The sequence below is a fragment of the Spermophilus citellus genome (assembly GCF_964194105.1).
Source record: "Spermophilus citellus genome assembly, chromosome: 15".
NCBI lineage: Eukaryota > Metazoa > Chordata > Mammalia > Rodentia > Sciuridae > Spermophilus > Spermophilus citellus.
Window position 1 is genome coordinate 91,731,781 of NC_138195.1, and position 24,187 is coordinate 91,755,967.

Genomic DNA, 24,187 nt, shown 5'->3' on the forward strand with positions numbered 1-24,187 from the left:
TGGGTTTTGAACTCCCATTTTTACCCCAAATACAAATTGCAGAATCACATCGGTTACACACTCACATTTTTACATAATGGCATATTAGTGACTGTTGTATTCTGCTACCATTTCTATCCCCTACTATCCCCCCTCCCCTCCCCTCCCCTCCCATCTTCCTTCTCTACCTCCTCTGCTGTTGTTCGATTCTCTCCCCTTATTTTTTCCCTCCCCCTTGCCCCTCACAACCTCTTATAATTTTGTGTATCATTGAAGGTCTCCTACCATTTCCATATGCTTTCCCTTCTCTCTCCCTTTCTCTCCCCCCATTCGTCTTTGTTTACTGTTAGTCTTTCCCTCATGCTCTTCCTTCCTGTTCTGTTCTTAGTTGCTCAGAGTTCCATTCTTGATTCTCTTCTCATTCCATATAATTTCCCTGGAGAAAATCATTCACATTTCAACTTCAATGACAGAATATTTAATCCGATAGCCTCTGTCTCAGATCTTTGATTCAGGCTCACAGATTGGGCTTGGCCTACCAGAGAGCCCCATGCAAAAGTCAGGCCTGGCAGATGTTCAGATTCAAAACTGAATTCAGCATCCACCCTGTTTCTTAAAAAGAATATTTCTTCTTTTGTGTTCCAGACTTCAATAAATAGAAGAACCCACCAAATCAAACACTAGGCATCACCCTGGCCTCTCTGTATTCAGCCCCTCTATCACCAAACCTGCCAATTCTGGCCCTCACAGAGCCCCCCATTCCCACCACCTCAATCTCAATTCTTATCATCTCCTCACTAAATTACTCAAAAAATCTCCCAATTTTTTTTTCCTGTCTCTAATTTTGGTTCTTCACCAACTATAATCCTTTTCAAATGCAAACTGATCATGTCACCGACCCAAATCCTCTTGACCTTTAGGAAAAAAAGCCCACAGTCCTTATATTCTTTTTGGTCTATTTGTCTCTCCAGCTTCACTTCCTCCCACTCTGTTATAATGTACACGAAGAACACTCTGCTTCAGCCACAGTGACCTGCTGCCAACGGCTGCTCTCTTTTCCTCCTACTCTTGCCCAAGCTATTCCTCTGCCTCAGAAGCCCTCCTGTCCTCACAGAAAATCCACTTGGGCATGTCCTATTCACCCTTTATAAAAAGCAAGCCCAGGAGTGAGGAATACCTATACACTGTGAATGCTCAATACATGTTTGTTCTGTGTCTGAATCAGTAATAATCTTTCACATAAGAAAAGTTCTTTACAATATACAAATATTATCATTCATATCTATAACCATATTTATCTCGATTCTTTACAGCTAGACTGTTAGACAACCACTTTATGTTATTGATGATCAAATAAAAGTTCCTGCCTTTCCCAAGGTAACATAGCTAGAAATTAATGATCATCCTTGACTAAAGACTTGTCCTATTACTATCCTACTCAAATTATCAGGTATCCAATAAAGCCCACTATGTGTTAAAAGGAATACAGAAGTCTTGCTCCAAACAGGCTTAATCTAATCAGAGGTACAAGATTCATAAACACCAAACAAAAAAAAAAAATCTACAAGACAGTATAATATAATACAGAACTAAGTGCTAAATTATGTAGCATCCCAGTGGGGAAGAGAAGTGCATTTAGTGGGTGTTGGCCATACTCTGGAAGACTCTGGGGGTTGTGGGAAGACAACATATTCCTGCAACAGGATTATATGATGAGCAGAAAAGGGTGAAGAAGATGGGCATTTCTGTGAGTACAACAGTACAGTCCAAGACAGGTTTGTGGAACAAGGAGAAAATGTGCCCTAAGTGGAATTTTCACTGTATTCCATCTTTGACTGAACTCCTTATGAGTTTCAGAAAGTAAAATAGAGAGAAGAAAGAATATCCTTACTCTGGTAAAAAAAAAAAAAAAACGAAAAACAAAACCAAACAAAACTCTCAACACCAACAGAAGAGCAAAGAAAAACTTCCCTCAGTTTATGATAAAGACAGAACGAACACATTCCTTTGCTATAATTTTTGTCATTCTATTTACATTAAATTAACTTCCCACCAGTTATTTTTAAGTTCTGATATGACCAAGAGGTAAGAAAAAGAAAGGCTACCACTGTTTCTTTATTGCTACCTTGTTATTCCTTCTTCAGTTTGCTACATTTAGTTAATCATCAGAGAAGTGAATAGCAATGTAACTATTTTATGCAGAGATGAGCTTGGAAACTCACACAAACAACCCCCCATAGGACTTCATTGTTTTTCCTTATCTCTATATGGGAAGCTGTTTCTCTGAGGCTCTTATTCATTAACAAACACTGTACAAGATGCTGGAATGAAAGATTGATTCTGAAAATTGTCCATGCTGTGGACATTTCAGTGCCTCTTCCTTTCCCCTTCTACCTTCTAACCAGCCTTTTCTTTCCTAAGTGCACCAAGCCCTAAAATCAAATGTTGCTTTTCACAGTTGTCTTCATTTGATGAATAAGACTTCTTCCAATTCAACTTCAAGAAATAAAAAATAATTCTTGTAAACCACTACAAAATACATTACTAGTACATATCCCCATTTTCTAACCTTGAAATCCAGGTGTAACTACCAAATAGAGTCCTTGTTGCCTTAGCAGGGAAATCTGCAATGCTGTTTCTTTTTTCTCTTTTAAAAAATACAACTGCCTAGTCTTACTGTTTAGGAAGATTTAACCTTACTTTTTTTTTTTTTCCGTCAATAATGCCAGTTTTTAAATCTTGACACTTTGTTATATTACTGATGAGCATCACTATGTTTGTATCTTGGGTGAGAAGGTCACTTGGGTGATTTTGCTTATGAAAACTAGATCTTGAGGAACATCATACAGAAGTACTACTAATCATAGATACTGTCTAAAACCAAACTCCTCCCCCCATTCTTTAAATGTCAGAGCAAGTAGTTAGAGAGACATGATTTATTCAACCTGAAGTTATTACTTACACGTACTTTAGATCACGGATTATGAGTTCTGAATAAATCACGCTGCTTGTCAACATACATAAACCTTTTTGTTTGGACAATTAATCTGGAAAAAGTCCCGTACAGTTTGAGAGGGGGAAAGCCTAATTTAGCAAAATATAATAAATGCCCATTGTTTCCTTTTCCTTCAATTAACCTTTGCATGATTCCCCATTTAAGTGATTCTTCTTGGTGACCCTGTCACCATGAAGCGGACATCTCTCTAGTGGCAAAGATGAATAATCATTTTCATGACCCCCGAAGCCCATTTCCCTCAAACACTGTCTGCAGCGGCGGTGAGAACGGGTGGAGCTGCTGTCTCCTCCAGTCCCCTCCAGGCCGAGTTGGGCATCAGTCCTGCAGCTCGCCTTCCCCCTCCCGGCCGGCTTCCCTACCCCGCAAGGCTCCCAGCTTCCCCACCACGACACCCGGCTCGCCTCCCAGCGCCGCGCCGCGAGCGCCGACGGTGCAGGGTGCGGGGTGCGGGGTGCGGCTGCGGCGCCACCTGTGGGCTGATTCAGCACCTCGGGGGCGGGACGAGCGCGCCCCGGGCCGCGCCGCGCCAGCTCGGGGCCCGCGGCCGGCGCGGGGCGAATGACACGGCAGGCGGCGCGCCGATCCCGGGCGTGCACGCGCCGCCCCGCCGCCCGCCAGGGCCGCGCCCCGGCCGCCCCGCCAGCAGGGCCCGCGGGGTGTCGCGGGGCGTCGCGGGGCTCGGCGGGGCGGCGGCCGACGGCGGGCGCGGGCGGGCAACAGGTGCGCCGCCGCCGCCGCCGCCGCCGCCGCCGCCGCCGCTCGGCCCGCCCCTCCCGCCGCGCGCCGCGCCTTTACCTGCAGCGGCCGCCGATCCCGGAGCCGGGCCGCCAGCGCCTTCCCGCGGGGGGCCGGTCACCCGGTGCTCGGGCGATCGTGGCCGACGCCTGGCCGGGGACTGCGACGGGCAGGCGCGGGCGCCCGGGAGACGCAGCCACGCGACCAGGCCTCAGGGACAGCGACGTCCGCCAGCGACCCGGCCGCCACTTCGCTCGGTGCCCCCGGCGACGCGCGCTCGCCAGCGTTCCCTCGCGGCTTTTGGTCCCTCCCTCTCGCCGTCCTTCTGGCCCCGCCCCAGCCCCGGGTTGTCACGGCAACCCGCGCGACGCCGGCCGCGGAGGAGAGGAGTTAGGAGGGCGGTGGCGCCGGGGCTCCGCCCGTGGGGCCCGAAAGCAGCTGAGCATGGAGCCCCAGAGTAAGGGCGCCGGGGCGGCGGGCGGGGCGCGGGGCGGCCGGCGCCTGCGCTGCGGGCCGAGGGCTGAGTCGGCGGGGCCGCGGCGTCGGCCCGAGCTCGGGAGAGCGCCGGTGTGAACCCCGCAGGCCTCGCGCTGTGGTCCCCCCCTGCCCCAGTCACCGGTTCAGCGGATGGTTAGGAAGCCCGTCCTCCTTCCCGAAGGCCAGCTGCCCGGCGTGCGGGGCTGGGCCGCGAGTTCACCACGGAGCCGCGATCCGCCACCCGGGTCTGCCCTGAAAGGAGAGGGACCGAGCGGTCCCCAAGCACACTGGTGTTTTGTTACAAGTTTACGAGATAAGACTCGCAAATTTTTGTGCCTCCCTCCCTCCCTCCCTCCCTCCCTCCCTTCCTTCCTTCCTCCCTCCCTCCTTCCTTCCTTCCCTCCCTCCTTCCTTCCTTCCCTCCTTCCTTCCTTCCTTCCTATTTATTTTCTCGTTCTGTTTCCCCACAATATTTGATGTATGGCCAAATGTGTACAGTTTGCAGTTGTCAGATCTAACAGAACTATTGCTTTATTGTCCCCCCCACCCCCTGCAACCTTTCAGGGACTTTGTCCTATGCAGGTCTTTCCTTGTCCTGGCCCAGCGGTTTTATTGTCCTTTTTGTTCTTAGAAAATTGGCAGTGTTTTAAATGGAGATCAGAAAGATCTTAAACCTTTATACAAAAATGCAGTTTGACTCTCAAAACCAAGTCTTCTTTTCTTGAACAATTACAGAAATTAAGTATTCAGACCAAATCTAAAATTCTTTGGGGGCTATGCTGATATTTTTAAAGGGTCGTTTATTTCCAATAAGAAAGTTTTAAAAACCTTTTCCTTTCTTTTAACTCATTTGCTAAGGAGAAAGCTTACAAGTTGGGAGTTATGGCTGCTAGAGTTGATAGGATTTTTATACAATATTACATTTGTAACTTTTTGAATTCTACATTGTATCTAACGTACTGAAGGAAGTTAAGCATAAGCAATGCTAACATTTTTCTCTGTCAAAACAGATGCTAGGCTTCTCTCCTTGGAGAAGAAAATAATTTGAAATGAAATTGACTTTAAAAAGAGCAGCCTTATTTCTTCAGGTTTATGTTACTGTTTAAACGTGCAAACTATAAGTCTCAAAATCTCCAGTGCTCACTGTGTTTATCCATTCATTCATGCATAGTTCCTAATAAGATACATCTCTATTTTAGGATTGGGGATTGAATGATCATCACAGGAAAACTAAGCAGAGACTTGCTCAAGAACTACTGGGGTCTGAGATGAACAGAAGGCTCCCTGTAGGAAGCAAAACCAGGCTTGCAGAATGAGGGAAAGGGAGTCCAGACAGAGGAAATCCCTTGTGCATAGAGAGACCCTGAGACCTGAGAGAGTAGCAGGGCTTGGAAACTCAGAGTAGGGAGATTAGTAGAGCTGCAGCTTTGGGGGTGCCTGAGGGGTGGAGGAGTGTTGGTTGAGAGAAGAGAAAAAAAAAAAAAAAGGATTGGATGCTGGGAGGAGGGAGTGGTGATGCTGGAAAAGTGAGCAGGATACAGATCAGGAAGGCTTTGTAAAATTATATGAGAAATTTAATTCAGATATGAAGTACACAGTATTATCTGATTTCATGGAATTTTTAGGTGGAAAATATTTATTTATTTTGGTACTGGGGATTGAACCCAGGGGTCCTTTACCACTGAGCTACATTTCCAGCCCTTGTTAAGTAATTTATGCCTAGGAAATGGCTAGATTTATTCCTTTTCACATATTTTAATGCTAATTAATTTAATTTCAAATAATTCAAATAACCACCACTTACCTTAGGAAATTCTTTCACAGTCTAATAAATACCATTTGGGGTAAATATTTACTAAGTCTTTCACAGTAAATTATTTAAAAGGACAATATTAAATTATCTCTAATGTCCCTTTTAACTTCACTGTTTATATCCAACTAGATTCTACCTGAGACTGAAGTTATTTCATTCTGTCAAAGATAATGGAAGCACTGTGAACATGATTACAATTATACTATAATTGTACTGTTATTACATTAGCAATACATTATTATACTTGCCTCATGGAACATATTTTTAAGGTTGGCGTTTACATAGAACCTTTAGTTATTGAGGGTTTCAAATAACATTTTATAATAGTAGTTGAATGTACCATTAGTAAATTGATGAAGAGGAAAGATCCTTCTTAATTGCTTTTCAGGATGAATCACTTAAAGACACCAAGGAAATGCTAGAGATAACCCTGAAGCCAGTCACATCCATTCTGTTTCCACACCCTTGATTTTCCATTACTTTTAGGAATGACTTTTGTTAACTAAGTCATTAAAATCCAATAAACATAAACTCTTCAAACCCCAGAGCCAAATTTTGCTGTGGGAATAAACAAAGGAATACAGGGGCTGCCACTGTTCTACAGAATAATGACTGGTCAATGAGCCTAGAAATGATTCCTTAGGGAAAGGACGAATCAAATAGTTTGTAACCTTGGACTGGGCACTTGGTTTTCACTGTTCCATCTTTAATTGTTCTTTTCCTAAACTAATTGCACTATTGGAAAGATAACCCATGCATAAAATAACATGGAAAAGGCACTTTTTTTTGCAACAGTACTATCTCTGATTTCATAGTGAGTGACAATACCAAGGCTCTAGGGTTCTTTACACCAAATATAAATACAAAGTAAATAAACAGACAAACCTAAAAAAAACACAATCTGGTAAAAACTATATCATTGAGATAAGACCTCTTAGCTCCTGATCCCCAAACCGTCCAGGTCAATTACAAATTTGGTTGATTATGTCAGATTGACTCTCTATATATGTATATAATATATATCCTTTATATATAAATATTTCTTTTTTTTAAAGAGAGAGAGGAGGGAGAGAGGGAGAATTTTTAATATTTATTATTTAGTTTTTGGCAGACACAACATCTTTGTTTGTATGTGGTGCTGAGGATCGAACCCGGGCCGCACGCATGCCAGGCGAGCGCGCCACCGCTTGAGCCACATCCCCAGCCCATAAATATTTCTTAATATATATTTTTATACACACAGATATACACACATGTGCACCTAGGCCTGATTTAGGTAGTAGTTTTCTGCTACATATCAATCTTTTAAAAGAAATGCTAAATGGAGATCTAGATTATTCTAGTCACTAGGGGACTGGTGCATACACTTAAATGAATGGACTTCTTTCTCTAAATGTGTTTCTCCACTGGTCTTCCCCAATTTCTCAGCTACACCAGCCTGAAATCTGAATCCTCCTCCTCCTTGGGTTCACTCACCATCCCTCACACCCACACTTTTTCCACCTCCATGTCTGTTTTTTTCACCTTCTAAGAATACCCTGAATGTGCTCCTTTCTGTCCTTCCCACTAGACACCCCAAGTCACTATCTCACTTAAACAAGATTATAGGCTTTCTGATTTCTGCATTTCCTCTCCCCTGCTCCCACTGGTGCTCCATCTGGAAGCCAGAGTTACTTTTCCAAGATATATATCAGACTGTGTCCCTCACTCCTTTGCCCAAAAACCCTCTCAAATTCTTATCCTGACATAGTCCCCTCTTCAAACTTAGTACATTTTGGATCCTAGAGATATCATCCTCCTTCTAATCACTCAAGCAGACCAAACTCCTTTCAGGACTTTACCCTCTGCCAGCAATGTTATTCCCTCTTTCTGTAGTTGGTATGACTCCTTATGTCCTTCAGGCTGTGTTTAAATGTCACTTCCTTATGGAGTCCTCTCCTGACTCCCTAAAGTAGTTAGTGCCCTGTCCCTTATGTTATTTTTCTCTCTTCACACACCTCTTCCTCGTCTCTCTCTCCTGGGGATTGAATCCAGGGGTGCTGTCTCACTGAGCTATATCCCTACTCTGTTTTTTTTCTTTATTTTTAGGAAAGTCTCACTAAGTTTCCCATATTGACCTTGAATTTATGATCCTCCTACTGTATCTTCCAGAGTGGCTAAGACGACAGGCGTGTCCACTACTTCCAGTTTGTGCTTTTCCCTTCAGAGCAGTAATTACAATTTGTAATTATTTTGTTATTTTTTTTTAAAATCTACTTCCTCTACCAGACTGTGGAGTGATGGAAAAGGTCAGGGACAGTCTTGTCATTTTGTTCCTTCTGCCTAAAGGCAATGTGCCCTAATCAAACATTGATTGAACAAATAGCATTGCTGTTGACAGCTGGATGCCTAATTTTATTTGCTTAACAATATCATAGTGTGCTTTTTAAAAAGCAGAAAGCCCTTCCACCCTGTAGCAGATATGGTGGTGCCAATTTGAAGTGCCTCTTATGGAGTATGTTTGGGCAAAATTCATTTAAATCAGGTGCTTATAAATGTCAGGTCTACTTTAAATATGTGTTTCATTTTCTTATCTAAATGAGATGTTTTAAGAGTCTTATTTTATCCATGAGATTAAGGAAATAGGTGAAGTAGTCTAATTTTTTTTTAACTAAATGGCCATTAGGTCATAAGACCTAAAAAAATCTTTATAGTACCATTGAGTACTTGCTTATTAATTATCTGGGAGACTAGTCAGAATTTTAAAGTAACTTCTTACCTCACCCAGGAACCATTTAACAAATCTGTGTAACAATTTTTTTTTATCAAGTGGTCCCTAAAGAATATTAACTATATCAGTTAGATTATAATTCACATCTCATCATTAAGAAATATTTTTGTAAGTCAAGTTTAGGACTTTTTTTTTTAAGCAATTTGAAAGCATCACCTTTTAAACAGTTCTATTTTAAAATTCCCATCAAAATACTAAAAGTTGATGCAGTCCTGACCTCTGATGCTCAGTGAACACCCCAGGAAGGGACAAAATGATTCGGTGGTTAAAGCTGTGTCCCCAGAAGCTTGGCTTCCCCCCATTCTCTCAGGTCGTACCTCTTCCTGCTGACTTGCTGTACTTGATCTTGACAGTCAAAGGAAAGCACTGTTAGGACTTGTCTGATCTGAACCAGCCAACCAGATTCAAGGAGGGGCTTGTGCTCACCAGCATCATCCAAGAATGACCTGGATGACTCATTAAATTCAGAAGGTGGTGTAAACAGCTCATACATATGTTGTGTGCTTGAGTGTTCAAAGGGGCAGAGCTGGAGATGTTTATCCTGAGGATGCTGGGGATGTCTCAGGTCTTCTTTTATAGAAGGCACACCCTTTTTAAGACACAGGAGCCAGTTCTTCTAGCTGTGTCCCCTTCTCCTTCCAGGTCATCAGGGACCCTTCCTGGGCATCTCATTTTCCTCTTTTGTCTCCTAGCCTCTGCCTGGAATGCACTCACTGTCCATCTGTCTATCTCCTGGATAGTACCATCTCTTAGTAACTTTGTTTAACCTCCTCTCCTAAATACAAGTGAATTTCCCTCAGTATTGTGTCTGCTTTTTTATTGGTTCTTTTGTTATTCTAACATGCTCAGCTCTCTGGTGAGAAATTTCCTTGAGGGATTAGATCTTCACCCTTCAGATGCTAGTGAATCCCTTATTCACATTATTACAAGTGAAAGAAGGAATGGGAAAATCAGTCACAGAATTTTAATTTTTAAAATGATCTGCAAATCTTGTTTACCCAAGACAATTAGGTACACTGCCTAAAGACTTGTACAAGTACTTTAGTTCTCTAGTTGACTAATGGAGCCCAGGTTGAGTAATATACTCAATACTTACTGAGTGTAATATTCCTCCCTAGGCAATCAATATTTGCTTTTTAATTGAAGTTATGGATATAGTAGAACATCTTAAGTATGCAGTTTGATGCACATTTGCAAACTGAACATATGTCATCATCACCCAGATAAAATATGGAAAATTTCTTGTACCCCAGAAATTATCTTCCTGTACTTTTCCAGTAACTGCTATTGGGATTTCTATTATGGTGGATTAATTTTACCTCTTTTGAACTTTATTTGAACAGAGTGGAATAATGTAGATTTTTTTTTCCTTTAGCACCTTTTGCTTTACATTTTATGATGGGCTTAGAGAATCTGCTTTTGCTAAAGTACTCTCTAAGTCTTTGGCCTGCAGATGCAAGTATCTGAAAGAAGGATAAAGGTTGGCTTCTCTGCTTCATTTTGTGTCTGTCTCCTTAACTTTATGAACTGTTAAGCTCTGCATGGAGGCAGGTTGATCATTTAAGGAAGTCATACCAAAGAATTCATCTAAACACTAGTAATACAAGGTTTATTAGCCCTAAATTTACCTAACTGATCTCATCCTCCTTGAAGACAGGCAGGATTTGCCACATTCTGTTTCAGTCCCCTTGGGTTATGCCTAGAAGTCATTACCCTACTCAGTGGATACTTTCCCCATAAGGAGACTGCCTCCCTAAGAAGGAGTGATCATCTCATGAATTCCTCCCTCAGGATCCCAGATCTGATGGATTAACACCCTAAGCAACAAATGGAAATTGGCCCCTAAGTGATAAAGACTTCTTCAGAGACACCTTGCAGAACCAGAGCTAAGATAATGATCAAGCACACCATAGCTCAACAAGACCTCTCACACCTGCCCCAATTCCTCCTCTATTTAAAACTAAAGCTCAGGCTGGGGCTGTAGCTCAGTGGTGGAGCGATTGCCTAGCACGTGTGAGGTACTGGGTTTGATCCTCAGCACAACACATAAATAAATAACAAAGTTGTAAACAGAACAACAGCAACACAAAATAACTAAAGCTCATGTCAGGGCCCCCAAACAGAACTGAGATGCTGGATCTAACTCTGCCTTCCCAGCATGCCATATTAATTAGAGTTCTTTTCCTGATTTTCTGTTTGGTGTTTGAGGGGAGTGGCCAGACCTGGTCTGTTGGGCCCCTGGAGTCAGGCCTCCACTTAGACTCCAATTGCACTTTTACCTGTGAGATTCAGCAGTCTGCCACACAGAACAGAGGGTTTGCCTCTTTCATTATTATACAGTGTCATATGTAAGCATATCTCACAATTTATTTATCTGTCCTTTAGAGGATAGATGTTTGGGTTGTTTTCCAGTTTGGGCTATTACAGATAATGCCTCTGAGTATTCTCATGCACATCCACATGTCCTTCTGTGGTGTACCCCTAGGAGTGGAACACACTGCTCCTGAATCATGTTCAGCTTCAGTAGATGTTACCAGTGTTGCAAAGTTGTCCTGCCAGAACTGCATGAGACTTTAGAGTTTAGTTGCTCTACACTCTTGCCAATGCTTGGGTTTTGCTCCTTCTTAATTCAGCTAGTTTAAAACATACACAGAAGTATCTTGCCATGGTTTAAACTTTTTTCTCAATGACCAATGATATTACATACTTTTCCATATATTTGCATAGGCTACTTTCATCATGCACCCATTCAAGTCTTTTATTCATATTTCTATTTGGTTATCTGTTTCACAAAATCTAAGAGATAATAAAAGTTGGCTGTTTGAAGCCACTAAGTTTTGGGGCAGTTGGTTCTGCAGCATTGAAATCTGATCCCATCTTGTGATATCACCTTTTACCATGGAACCTGGCCTTTCTGGTTCCTGCCTACACTGGCCTTTCCCATTTTTGATCTATGGGTTTCATTATACAGTTACAAGTTTTAAAAGTCAAAAATTTTGCAGGAGTGTATAGTGAGAAGCCATGTCACAATGCTGCTGCCCAGTTCCTGTCCTCAGCCTGCAGCCATTATTAGTTTGTTTACCATTTCTGAGATAGATCAAACATGATATGTACAAGCAAGTTATGTGTACTGCATTCTTTTATCTGCCCTGAACTTTGCTGTTTTCACCTAATGTTATGTTTTGGAGCACTTGCTATTTAGTACATAATGAGTTTTCTCATTTTTAAAAAATAACTATTTTGTTGCATGAATTTATCATAATGTATTTAACCAGCCCACAGCTGATGGAGATTCATGTTGTTCTCATTGTGAAGCTGGGTGAAAGATGCCCACATCCACCAGGTGCAGTGGTGTACACCTGTAACCCCAGCTACTTGGGTGGCTGAGGGGAGGATTGTAAGTTCAAGACCAGACCAGGCAACTTAGACCCACCAATCTCAAAATTTTAAACTACAAGAGTGGGGCACAGCTCGGTGCTTCAGTGCTCATGCACAAGGCCTGGGTTCCATCCTGATAGCAGCACTAACAACAAAAACCATCACCCTAGGAGTGTCAGATCAGCCCATTATTATCCAGGCGGGCCAGGTGTAATCCATCACACGCATCCTTATAAGAGGGAGGCAGAGGGCCGGAGCCAGAAAGGTGTTGTGAAGATGGATGCAGAGGTTGGTGAAGCAAGGTCAGGAGCCAAGAACTGTGGGAAGCCTCTAGAAGCTGGAAAAGCACAGAAATGGACTGTCCTCTACTGCCTGCAGAAGGAATCAGCATTGATTTTAGCCCTTCAAGACCCATTTTGGACTTCTGATCCCCTGAACTGTAAGAACAAAAGTCTGTAGTGTTTTAAGTAACTGTAGTAATTTGCCACAGCAGCAACAGAATACTAGCACAATTTTACAAAGAAAATTGCAGTGAAGAACTTTCTGTGTCTGACATTTTACATTGGGTAAAAGTATATCTAAAGAATAAAAATCTAGCTGGGCACACTGGTGCATGCCCAGGTATTCAGGAGGCTGAGACGGGAGCATTGCAAATTTGAGACTCTGTCTCACTAAATTGAACGTTTACCAGTGCAGGTTTGCAGGTGCCACCCTGGGGACCATGTCTTTAACAGATGGACCTCTGGGGGACATTAAACATCCAAACTACAGCAACCCCCCCCCCACACACACACACAGGGGATGTACCAGTTTACACTTTCAGCAATGATGTACATGAGTTCCTTTTTCTCCAGACTCCTCCACATAGCATGTTACCAATCTTATGTATTTTATTCTTTCACTAATGAAAAATACCAGTTTCTTTCAACAACCTAATTACCAAATGTTCTTCATGTGACATGTTTAAAATCTCCTTCAGTGTTAGAACTTGGTCTTCTATTCTATTCTCACCATTTACCTTCCTGATTCTACCACCTTAACACAGAATGGGTTCTCTACCTAGACTGAGAAAAGGAAAGAATGAGTAATGTGTGGTGGTAGAACACATCTATTCATCTGTATTTCTTTTTTTCTTGTCTATCCTTTATCCCCACCCCTCTTTTTTTGTACTGGGGATTGAACCCAGGGGTAAAACACCAAGCTACCCCCCTGTCATTTTTATTTATTTTGAGACAGGGTCTCACTAAGTCCCTTAGGGTAGCCTAAGATCCTCGTACCTGTCAGTTGAGTCACTGGATTATAGGCAAGTACCACCAGGCCTGACTTTTCCCTGCCTATATTTCTAAGAAGTCCTGTTTATGAGAAGAAAATGTTTTGTACTAAAATGTCTTAATCACAATTATTGATTAATGGAAACCAAGGAATATGTAGCTTGGCAACATCCTATCATTGTGGATGTTAACTCATTGATATAAGGTGGAAGCCATGAGCACATGGCGTGTGCATTCTGTGCCGGTGGTAACTATTGTGGATCTTCCTTCTCTAAGGCTCACAGGACCTCAGTTTCTGGAGGTAGCTGCTCCTTATCAATTACTTACACATGAGATAGAACCTGTTTGTCCTACCATATTGAAGGACTAACACCTGTGCCACAAACTCAAATATCTTCCAATGAACAGTGAACCCCCTGTATTACTCCTCTCTTAGGGATCCATAGTACCTGCATTTCTTGTTTCTAATGTATTGGCAACTTGAATTAATTACTTTTTGTAACCTGAATTCTTTGAAATTTAAATTGGTAGAGTAAAAGTACTACTCATAAATCTTAAGCCCTTGACTAAAATTTTTTAATCTATCTAATATATGGTGCTTAACTTCAATATGAACCAACTTAGAGTACGTGGTTAGAATTTTTAAGAAACTTCAAGAAATCATAATACTTCATGAATTATGTATCATGGAAATGCAAAACAAGACAAAAATCTATTGACAACATGCACAATTATTTTAATTTTTGTTTCCTGAAGAGAATGTGAACAGATGAGGCCTTTTAAGAGAATCATGTGACTTCTTGCTATTCTGAATTGATGCATGACACAAACACTTAACAGATGATTCTAAAGTTACATTGATGACTCTTCATCCTTTTCTGAGTATTCGCCCACATTTTGATTGTTGCTCTTGCGTGACATCTAAACTCTGTCTTTTGGTGGTCTGCCAAAGGAAGGGATGTTTGTGAAACTGACAACTGTCCTAGGGCTTGGTGCTCCATGAGCTTTGTTCCCAAATTGGCTGTCAGATGGTAACTTGATTACCTTCAGCATGAGTCAGGCTGGCTCGCCACAGCTGTTTCTACTAACACTTTCTCCTCTGATAATAGTCACTGCCACCACTCTTTCCAACTGGCATCTGTTTACTTTGAGTTAATTTTAGATAGAAATGGAATAATGTACAAAATTGTGGCAATGTGAATGGCAGTTGGGAAAGGTAGCTAGGAGGGGCAGGGAATCTGTCTGGTCTGGGTTGCTATGTGCCTGCTGTGGGATATGTAGCAAGTCATAGCAGCGCTGAGGCTGCTGAGACCTACCTTACAAGGTTCCTGTGAAGACTGAAGGAAATAGTGTTCTGGTGCCCACCATGGGCTTGGCTCGTGATCACTGTACTTGTTGCACAAAATGTTTGACAATCCATGATAAGACCTGTAAGAGGACAAATGTAGATCCCAACTGATCAGCTGAACATAACTGGGTGTCTGAAAAGCACAGAATGTTGAAGGTAGTAGGGAATGGACCTGTCTTCTTTCCAGAGCCGTGGGTATCATGGGGATCTCTCTATATGAACCCCAAACCTCTTACTGAAATTCTTCAGGTGTTTTCTGTCACCATTAGAATGATTACTTCTGAACTCCCTAAATCCTCATTACAGTGTGGAACACTGTTCCCTACCCTCAATCAACTTCTTATGGATGACAGTGTTTTTCAACATAGTGTTACTGGAGGCCCGACTTCAGGGGTCCCAATAAACCAGCCAGCCACTTGCCCCAAACACCAATCGGCAAGGTAATGGTGAAGAGCAGGAAATGGACTTTAATTGATATGAGTGATACCCAGCATCTCGGCTCTGTCTGAGGACACTGACATGAGCTTTGGTTTAAATAGAGGGAGAATTAGGACAGGGGTGAGAGGACTGCATGCATAATTTAGCAGTCTTGGTTAAATGTGGTCTGGTTGATCATTCTCAGTTCTGGTTACGCAAAGTGGCCCCAGATAAGTCTCTATCCTTGGGAGGGGCAATTCCTACTTGCTCTCTAGGATGTTTATCCATCAGACTGTGATCCTGAAAGGGGGGAATTCACTTCCCCTGGGAGGACTGCCCCTGCTTAGCGGCAGTCTCCCTGTGGAATGATGTGCCTGTCTCCTGCTGCTCCTGGTGGAGTGGGACAATGACAGGAGATTGCTAACACTACTCCACGGGTCTGAAACTGGAGGCTGCAAAGCTTGCTTCATCTGCAGGGGGACAACATAGGTTAAGTTTCAGGCTAATAAACCGTGTATTACTAGTTTTTAGATGAACACTCCTTAAATGATTAGCATGCCCATGTATGAGCTGAGTAGGAACCTGAAGAGAAATACAAAATGAAGGCAGACATGCCAAGCTTTATTCTGCCTTTAGTTGCTCATGTGGCATCTGCAGGCCTAGGAAAAATGTCCTGCTCTAGCAAAGGTAGCCTCTGTCCTTGTTTCAACAGCATGGATAAGGTCACACTGTCCACCTTCTAAATTTGCATTGCTTTCTTCATTTTCCAAAACTCATCTTAGCATCTTATGTTTTTTCTTTTGTCCCAGTAGTCTTTTCAGATGGTCATTTCTTTATCCCATCCTTAGCCTCGGCTCCTCTGTGAGGTCCAGGAGGCCAGCCTCTTCACATTGTCACTAGCATGTTAGTGTAGCCAATTAGGCACCACAGAACTGGTTGAATTGGTAGTTGGAAGACCTGAACATGTAGGCCGGGGTGCATGCTTGAGGACAGAGAAGGCTCAGTGATATGGGAAAGGAAAGGAAAGTGGCCCAAAGCGTGTCTCTGTCACTATTCCTGGTGGAGCCCAGAGCCTCAGGCTTGCTGGGCAAGTGCTCCACGGCTATGCCACACACCCCCCAGCCACCAAAGCAAGTTTCTTAAACAGATTTTCATTATTAAGGGAACTCCCCAATTCTCTCTAAGAAATAAATACTAAAGAATATATATTTTTCCATGTATGGTCGAGCTTTGAATAGAAACAAAGTTCCCTAAATAGCTAAGATCCTCCCCACTGTTTCACCCTCAAGAATAGGTTGAATAGGTTGTCTTCTGAATACTGCCCCTGTGGTGTTTCCTCATGAGGACTATGTCATGCAAAATTTATATTAAATCGTTGACTTTTTTCTTGTTAATCTGCATTTTGTTAGAGGAGTCACAGCTGAGAATTCAGATGGGTAGAGGAAAAGCATATTTTTCCTGCCCTACATACAGTTCCATTAAATACGAGGCACCTAGATTAGCTAGAAGCAGAAAGTACATGGAGGTAGCCTGGGGTTCTGGGGCAGAAGGAATGCAATACCATGTCTAATAGGGTAATTTAAACCAAGAAATCATAGATAATGTTAAAATATAAGCAAAGCCAGTTTTCTTTAGGTGCAGAATAGAGCTGAAGATTGGAAAGCACAGCTCAGGTATTGCACACAAGCATCTGTGGAGGAACAGTGGTCCTGGGCTTTTAGCTACAGGGAGGAGTGGGTCGGTGCTGCTTAGAGATCTTGGAGGGAGATAAACAAGATTGAGGCAATTCTACTGCTAGAAACTGATGCAGATCAGGTGGTCATAAACTTTGTTAAGTCCACTGGAAAGTCCAGCTCAAGAAGCAAAACTGGTTGCTCTGGTACTTCTCAAAACTTACACGGTGTTGTTAGAATCTAGACAAATCGGTCTCTCTGGTGAATTTAGTTCCTGATGATGTCTGTATGGCTATCTCCCTCCTGTCAGAAAAGGTTTTTTTTTTTAACCATTCAGTGGCTATTTTTAACTATTTTACAGAGTTTGAGTTGGATGACAGAAAAGTTTGAGAGTTGAATAGTAGTGACGGCTGTGCAATGATATATACACACTTAATGCCACTGAGCTGTACACTCAAAGATGGTAAAAGTGGTAAATCTCATGCTATGTATATTTTACTATGATGAAATTTTTAAGAACTACTTATTTCAGCACTTAATTACTAAGTGCTTTATGTGCATTTTATCAATTCTTCCTTTCTTTTTTTTTTTTTTTTTTTGTACCGGGGATGAACCCAGGGGCACTTAATCACTGAGCCACATTCCCAGCCCTTGTTTATATTTTATTTAGACACAGGGTCTCACTGAGTTGCTGGGGTCCTCATTAAATTGCTGAAGTTGGCTTTGAACTCTTGATCCTCCTGCCTCAGCCTCCCAAGCTGCTGGGATTATAGGCATGCACCACTGAGCATGGCATCAATTCTTAAAATAATCTTGCATAGAAAATATCCCTAGTTCACAGATGAGGAAACTGAGGCTCAGAGAGGCTAGCTGTTCGCCCAAAGAGTCACAACTGCTTTGATGCAGGCCTTTATAAAAAATGTTAAATTGTATATTCTTTTTACCCCATTTCTACATGAAATAACCAATAGAATTAAAGTCATATAGAGACCAACTGAAGATTGCTGGGATAGATTCAGTCAGCTTATAATTAAAAGGTAAATCAATAGGAATGAAATGGAAATCTGGGAAACACATAAATTTTAGTCCACTAAAGGAACTAGAGATCAGCTACCCTTTGCCACAGAAAATATTCAGTAAGGAGCTAACTTCTAATATCATTATTCTGGGGAAGTATTTAATGTCAAATGCAAACACTAGGAAACACTTTCTGGAGGTGAGAATGTTTCTGTGAATCTCTGATGACCCATCTGCACATCTTTAGAGGGATGGGGGGGGGGGAGGATTTTTCATCTTTAAACCACATGGACATCAAGACCTGCTAGCCTTCAAGCTAGTTAGTGGGGGTTGCTGCTGTTCCATTGTCAAACACCAACTGACTTTTAGAAAGGACTGGATTTTTGAGGGATATAAAGAATTTGAATTGGATCAAAGATGTGTGAACCTAGCCGATCCTGATACCTTCAGGTGATTCTTTTTTCCCCCTGAATTTGATTATTTTCTGTTTGAGGTTTGTTTCTGACCTGATTTTTAACCAACTCCAAAGCTAGGTGATTTTTACTTTGATAATCGTATTCATTCTCTTGGGAGAGTACAGTCCTGATTCCTTGTTTCTGTCTGTAATGATTCTGGAAATTCTGAAATTTTTATTACTGTGATTTTTTTTAAATGAGTAGACTATAGATTTTGCTAATCTTATAATCGATTCGATATTAGTTCCTTAGTTCAAAGGACACTGAGAACCGTGTATAATAATACAGGAATAAAACCTGGGCATGGGACATCCCTCCTGCCTTTTGCACTCTCTCTCTCCTCTTGGGTGCTTTAACCTGCTGCGTCTATTTTGCCCCCTGGCTGAGGGGCATTGTCACACAAATGTAATTTTAGGCTACAGAAGAAACATGATATACTGTGCTAAGAAGTTAGCAATTGTTTGGCCTGTACATTGTGCTTTTTGTTTTGGCTGGACTTCTGATATAGACCAAATCTTCTCTTCTGTGGTCCTTGGGCCTTCCAGAACTCTAAGGACAGGTCAGGTTAGTTTCATGAGGTAGAAGCGACTTTGGATTAAATGCTTCCTTCCAGCTGTTCCCTCAGTGTCAGCACAGTTCACTAGATTTATTAGGTAGGAAACTTGGGGAAGCTTTTTCTTTTTTGCTGTAAATGTTTTCCTTGTTTAGAAAACTTGTACTACTATGTCTCCTGGCATAATCCTAGTAATAACTGCAAATACTCTGGAAAGGTTGTTTTTGGCAGAAGGCCACATAAATACTTCTGCTTCTCTCTGATTTATGAGTAGGGCTGACAAATTGTTAAAAAACAGTGATCATAAATAGAGAATATGTCAGGGGTTGGGCTCTCCCACTGTGCCTGTTGAGCTGGGAAGAGCCCCGAGATCCTGCTGTCTCAGCGGTGACACATCAGTTGCACCCATGATTGGTTTTGCAAATTGTTTGCCAGAACCTGAATCTTTAGTAGATGAACGCTTCATGAAATTAGGTGAGACCTTTTGATTACGACCTCTTTTTCTTTTCTAAGAGGTCCTAGATCTATTTAAAAATCAGTTTCTAGTACATTTTTTAAACATCTGTGTTTATCTTGAAACAGTGCTTATAGATGCTTCCCATTGTTCTTCTGTGGGGCTTTAGAAATTCTGGCTTAGTGGCACATACTAATTTTGCTGACCTTCTAATTATTCATTATTCAGCAAATATATCAACTTCCCTGCTTCCTCTTCTTGGGTATTTTGCATAAGTTTAGAAATTGATTATTGGGTTTCAAAAAACTGGTTGGGATTTCTGTTGGGATTACACAGGTCATTTTGGGGAGAACTTTACAATGTTGAATTTTCTGATTCGTGAGATTCTCTTATCTCCCCCTTTTATTACATCATCTTTGGTATATTTCAAAATTGCACAATTTTCTCCATGAAGGTATTACACATTTTGAGGATTTATTCTAGATTCCACCTCTGGGGGTAGAAGGTCTACTGTAGAGCACATTGTGATTTGTTTCTTGGTCCTTGGGTATAATTGTGTAAGATTAGGCAATTACCCTTTAGGAATTGATGATTATTATAGTGAAATTTTTCTAATTTTATCTTGAGCTGTAGGCTATTTAGGATGATATTTCTCAATTTCTAAACACATGGTGTTTCTAGTTAGCATTTCATTTCCCATTCTTTATTGTGTTTTTATCAGAATTTGCAATCTATTATTTCACATCTTTGAAATTTGTTACTTGCTTAAACACTCAAGTATGTGGTTAATTTTTTAAATTGTTTCACATTTTCTTGAAGTATAATCTGCAGTTATTAAGGGATCTTGTGTTCTTTTTATGTCCAATTGAGTCTTTCTTTTTTCAAATTTTGTTACTGTATTCATCCTTCTTAATCATCTTTATACTTTGTTTATTGAGAAATATGTAAGTGAAATATTTGTGGATTTGTCTCTTATATTTTTGTCATCCTTTGCTTTTGGAAGCTGTATTTGCATGCATATTATATCAAAAAAATGTCTTTATGATTTGGACTATTATCAAAATGTTTCCCTCCATTTAGGAGTACTTTCAATTTTATGTCTGATTAATATTGCTATGGTAACTTTGGTAAGACTCTGCACTGAGTTCAATATATATATGAACATCTTTCACTTTAAACAATTCTGTATCCTTACATTTCAAATATAACTCATAAACAACATGTAATTGGATTTATCATTTAATAATTTAAACTGGGTTACTTAGTCCATTTGCATTTATTATGTATCCTGACATACTGGAACACTATGATTGTATGACTGATGGGTGCAAATGTATGTGCATATGTGTTTGTATCACCTTGTTTTGTGCTTTCTATTTCTCCTACTTGTTTCACATGTTTTGCCTTCTTTTAGGTTTTCTTTAGTCATTTGAAAGTCTTTGTCTATATCCTTTTAGTGTCCTCCTAATTTCAACATGCATACTTAACCTATGAGAGTATAAATTTAGTTTATTTTTTTCTGGGTGATATAAGAACTTTATAATTAATTCCTCTCGAATTATGCTTTTGTAGTCTATTTTAAATTTATTTTCAACTTTTTATCTGGGCAGAGTGGTACATGCTTGTAATTCCAGTGACTTGGGAGGTTGAGGATGGATGATGACAAGTGTGTAAGCCAGTCTGGGCAACTTGGAAAGACACTGTCTCAAAATAAACAAGAAGTACTAGGGATATATTTCACTGGTAAAGCACCCAGGGGTTCGATCCTTAGTACCAAAATAATAAAATGACGTAATAATTTTAGGTAAGATTCCAGATATCCTCTGCTCAGTTTCTCCCAAAGTTATTGTGTAAGGATGGCATAGTGTCGTACCAGGACACTGACATTCATATACTCACCAACTACTCAGATTTCGCCGTCTTCTCTTTGCTCATTTATGACATGTGGTAACACAGATACACCACCACCACCAAGACGCCCACAATTCTATTTGGAAGGATCCCTAGGATTGTTTTTTATGTATGATATAAAGGAGTATTTTTTTTTCATATCACTAACTGGTTGACTTGACACTGTTTATTGAAGTGACCATCTTTACTGTGTCACCTTCATTATAAACCACACACCATACATATATAGACGTGTTTCTGGCCCTTTCTGTGGTTCCTTTGTTTGATTTGTCTACATTTCGTTTGATTCTAGGAATAAGAAGAGTAAGTCCTTGCTCTTAAGGTGTTTATAAGGTAGTGGAGGAATGAGTTAAATAACTTCATTATAAGGCAGTACAGTTGAAAAAAAGAGTTAAAATTGTGCTTGTATTTAAGGTTTTAGAATTAAACTGTTAATTTCTTTACTGAAGTGACTCTGATAACGCAGTAGGAAAACTGTTTTCATAATTGAAAGTTATTTTGCTTTTGATGACTTGCCTTTTCTCACAGTTTGCCACATGAAAATACCTCCCAGCATCTACCTGGGAAGGCTGGGTAGGACTGGGGCTGCGAGGGACTCCCTGCGGGCAGTAGGTGGCGATGTTGTGCAAGCAGAGAAGGCTTCGAGGTGTCCATTTCCCGGGAATGAGCTGTAGTTAGAATTTCTGACCCGAAGGAAGAAAGCCTTCGGTTCATTTAGCGGGGCCTAAGCTCTGCAAAACACCCGCCGCTCAGCCGCCTACGCCGGGCGACGGTAGGCTCCTGCTGCAGTTGCCCCTTCGTGGCGCTGCCTGGCAGGCCTGTTGCCCTGGGCCTGCCGAGCGAGAGCCAGGACCCTCGGAGCTGCAGCCTGGCCTGGTGGAGGCTGTGCTGTCTGCATCCCTGGTCCCATCTATCGGGGGCGTGGGCAGAATTCCTCTCCCCTCCTCTGCTTGTTTCGCCAGAGGTGTCCCACTCCGGTAGAGGGCCGGGAAGTCTCTTCCCTGGGATCCATTCCCTTGTTCACTCTGGCCGTCCATAACCCTCTGTTGCTGCATTGATCCTAGTTTGTGAAGGGATTATCGGCTCTGTGTGTCTGTCTCCTGAAGTGTGGTTTTCGGGAAGGTGGGGGCCCTGTCTGTTTGCTCACTGCTGTGCCCCATAGCTTAGCCCCAGTCCGATGTCCTTTGATGTAGACGAATGCACATGAGATGACTTGCCAAATTAGCTTCGGTTCTTAGTTGCTGGGTGGAACATAGATCACAGACCTGCTATCTCTCATTTGCCATGGTGAGAAATTGAAGTCTTGCTGTGAAATAAATCCCATTCAGGGATAATCAATGCTTTGTGGTTCTGAAACAATTCCTTAAGAATTGTCCTTGAGTAACAAAAAAAAAAAAAAAAAAAAAATCTAAATCGTAAACACAAAATTGATTATAAAGGTATGTATTTAAAATCATGAAAAGAACAACCAATTAAACTATAAATGACAAATATCACAAATACCAGAAAAATAACATTTGCTAACTGATCACCAGAAATATTTTCATAACTTTCCTACTATTTTGGCTGCATGTCATTATATCACCTTTTATATAACAATTTTTTTTTTCTTTTTGGTGCTGGGAATCCAACTGGGGGCCTCACACATGCTAGACAGATGCTCTACCACTGAGCTACATCCCCAGCCCTTATATAACAATTTTGTAATAACATTTAGTTCTTTTATTAATATAGTTATTAAACTTTTTTCCTTAGTCTAAAACTGTTAGCAAGAAAATTATGTAAGAAGTCTATGTTATATAATATCTGCATTTTTTTCCAAGCTAATGAGGCCCAGCAGGAGGCAGGCTTGCCTACTTTACCTGCTCTGCATGCATCAGACTGTCTGCAGGTAGTGGTGTGCTTGGCTGCAGGTTTTCAAACTAGAGGGAAATGGGGAACCTCCTTAAAGCACCAGGAGGTTACATGCACAGAGCATGAGAATAGGATGCAAGATGCATATTAGTTTGAAACCTCGGGCACCAGACTTTACAAGGCTATAAATTTGAGCTTACAATTTAAATTTGGTATTTTTTAATCTAAATTAGTCATCTTGGCTTCCATTATAGTCCTTTAATCTGTTTTCAGGTATTTATCAGTACCTTTTTTTCTTTATTACATAAGTGAAATTTGAACATACTTTTAATTGAAGTAAACCATACACAGAAAAATGTCCATATTGTAAGTATGGCTTGCTGAATTTTCTCAAAGTAAACCTGCCTGAAGCTCTCCAAAGCCAGAGTGAGGAGAACTTTGCCACACCTCCAGAGCAACCAGTGAGTTCCCTTCCAGATTCCATCTCCACTTCTACCAGAATAACCGCATCCTGACTCCTGAGAGCACAGATTGGTTGCTCCTGCTTTTGAACTTTGTACAAGAGAAGCCATAGACCAGGTGCTTGTTTGAATCTGGCTTGTTTTCCCCAAGTTAACATTAAGATTCATCTATATTGTTGTACAGAGAGGAAGATTCTTCTCTTCATTGCCATCTCATTGTGTGAATAGACCACCATTTATTTGCCTGCTCTACTGTTAACTGACATCTGGGTAGTTTCCAGGTTTTGGAAAGTATAGATAGTACTATTATGAGTATTCTAGTTCATGTCTTTTTGATGAGCATACATATTTCTGTTGAATATATACCTAAGAGTGGAATTGTTGGATCATGCAGTTTGCATATGACTATCAGATACTGCTAAAGGGCATTCCCCTGCAGTGCATGAGAATCTGATTCCCTCCACATCTTCACTGACAGTTGGTATTTTCCGTTCTTTTACTTTTAGACTTTCCGGTGACTGTTTAATGGTATCTTGTAGTTTCAATTTTCATTGCAATTTGATTTATATTATTGACAGCTTAGAACAGGATCTGCTACACATTTT

At 41.3% G+C, this 24,187-nt stretch overlaps 2 protein-coding genes across 7 annotated transcripts in view; one reads left to right on the forward strand and one right to left on the reverse strand.

Moving 5' to 3' along the window:
- Positions 1-5,322, reverse strand: part of DHX32 (DEAH-box helicase 32 (putative)) — a 54,776-nt gene extending 49,454 nt beyond the window's left edge. For 2 of the 6 annotated variants that reach the window (XM_081267972.1, XM_081267971.1), the window contains exon 1: positions 4,347-5,322. The gene's annotated coding sequence lies outside the window, so the exon portion shown is untranslated. Of the gene's footprint in view, positions 1-3,790; positions 4,049-4,346 lie in introns of those variants that run through there. The other 4 variants (XM_081267969.1, XM_081267970.1, XM_081267973.1 and 1 more) reach the window with 3 other exon arrangements.
- FANK1 (fibronectin type III and ankyrin repeat domains 1) overlaps positions 4,111-24,187 on the forward strand; it is a 72,706-nt gene continuing 52,629 nt past the window's right edge. The window contains exon 1 of the mRNA XM_081267975.1: positions 4,111-4,187. Within this exon, the coding sequence (XP_081124101.1) occupies positions 4,175-4,187 (13 nt within the window). The 5' untranslated portion in view covers positions 4,111-4,174. The remainder of the gene's footprint in view (positions 4,188-24,187) is intronic.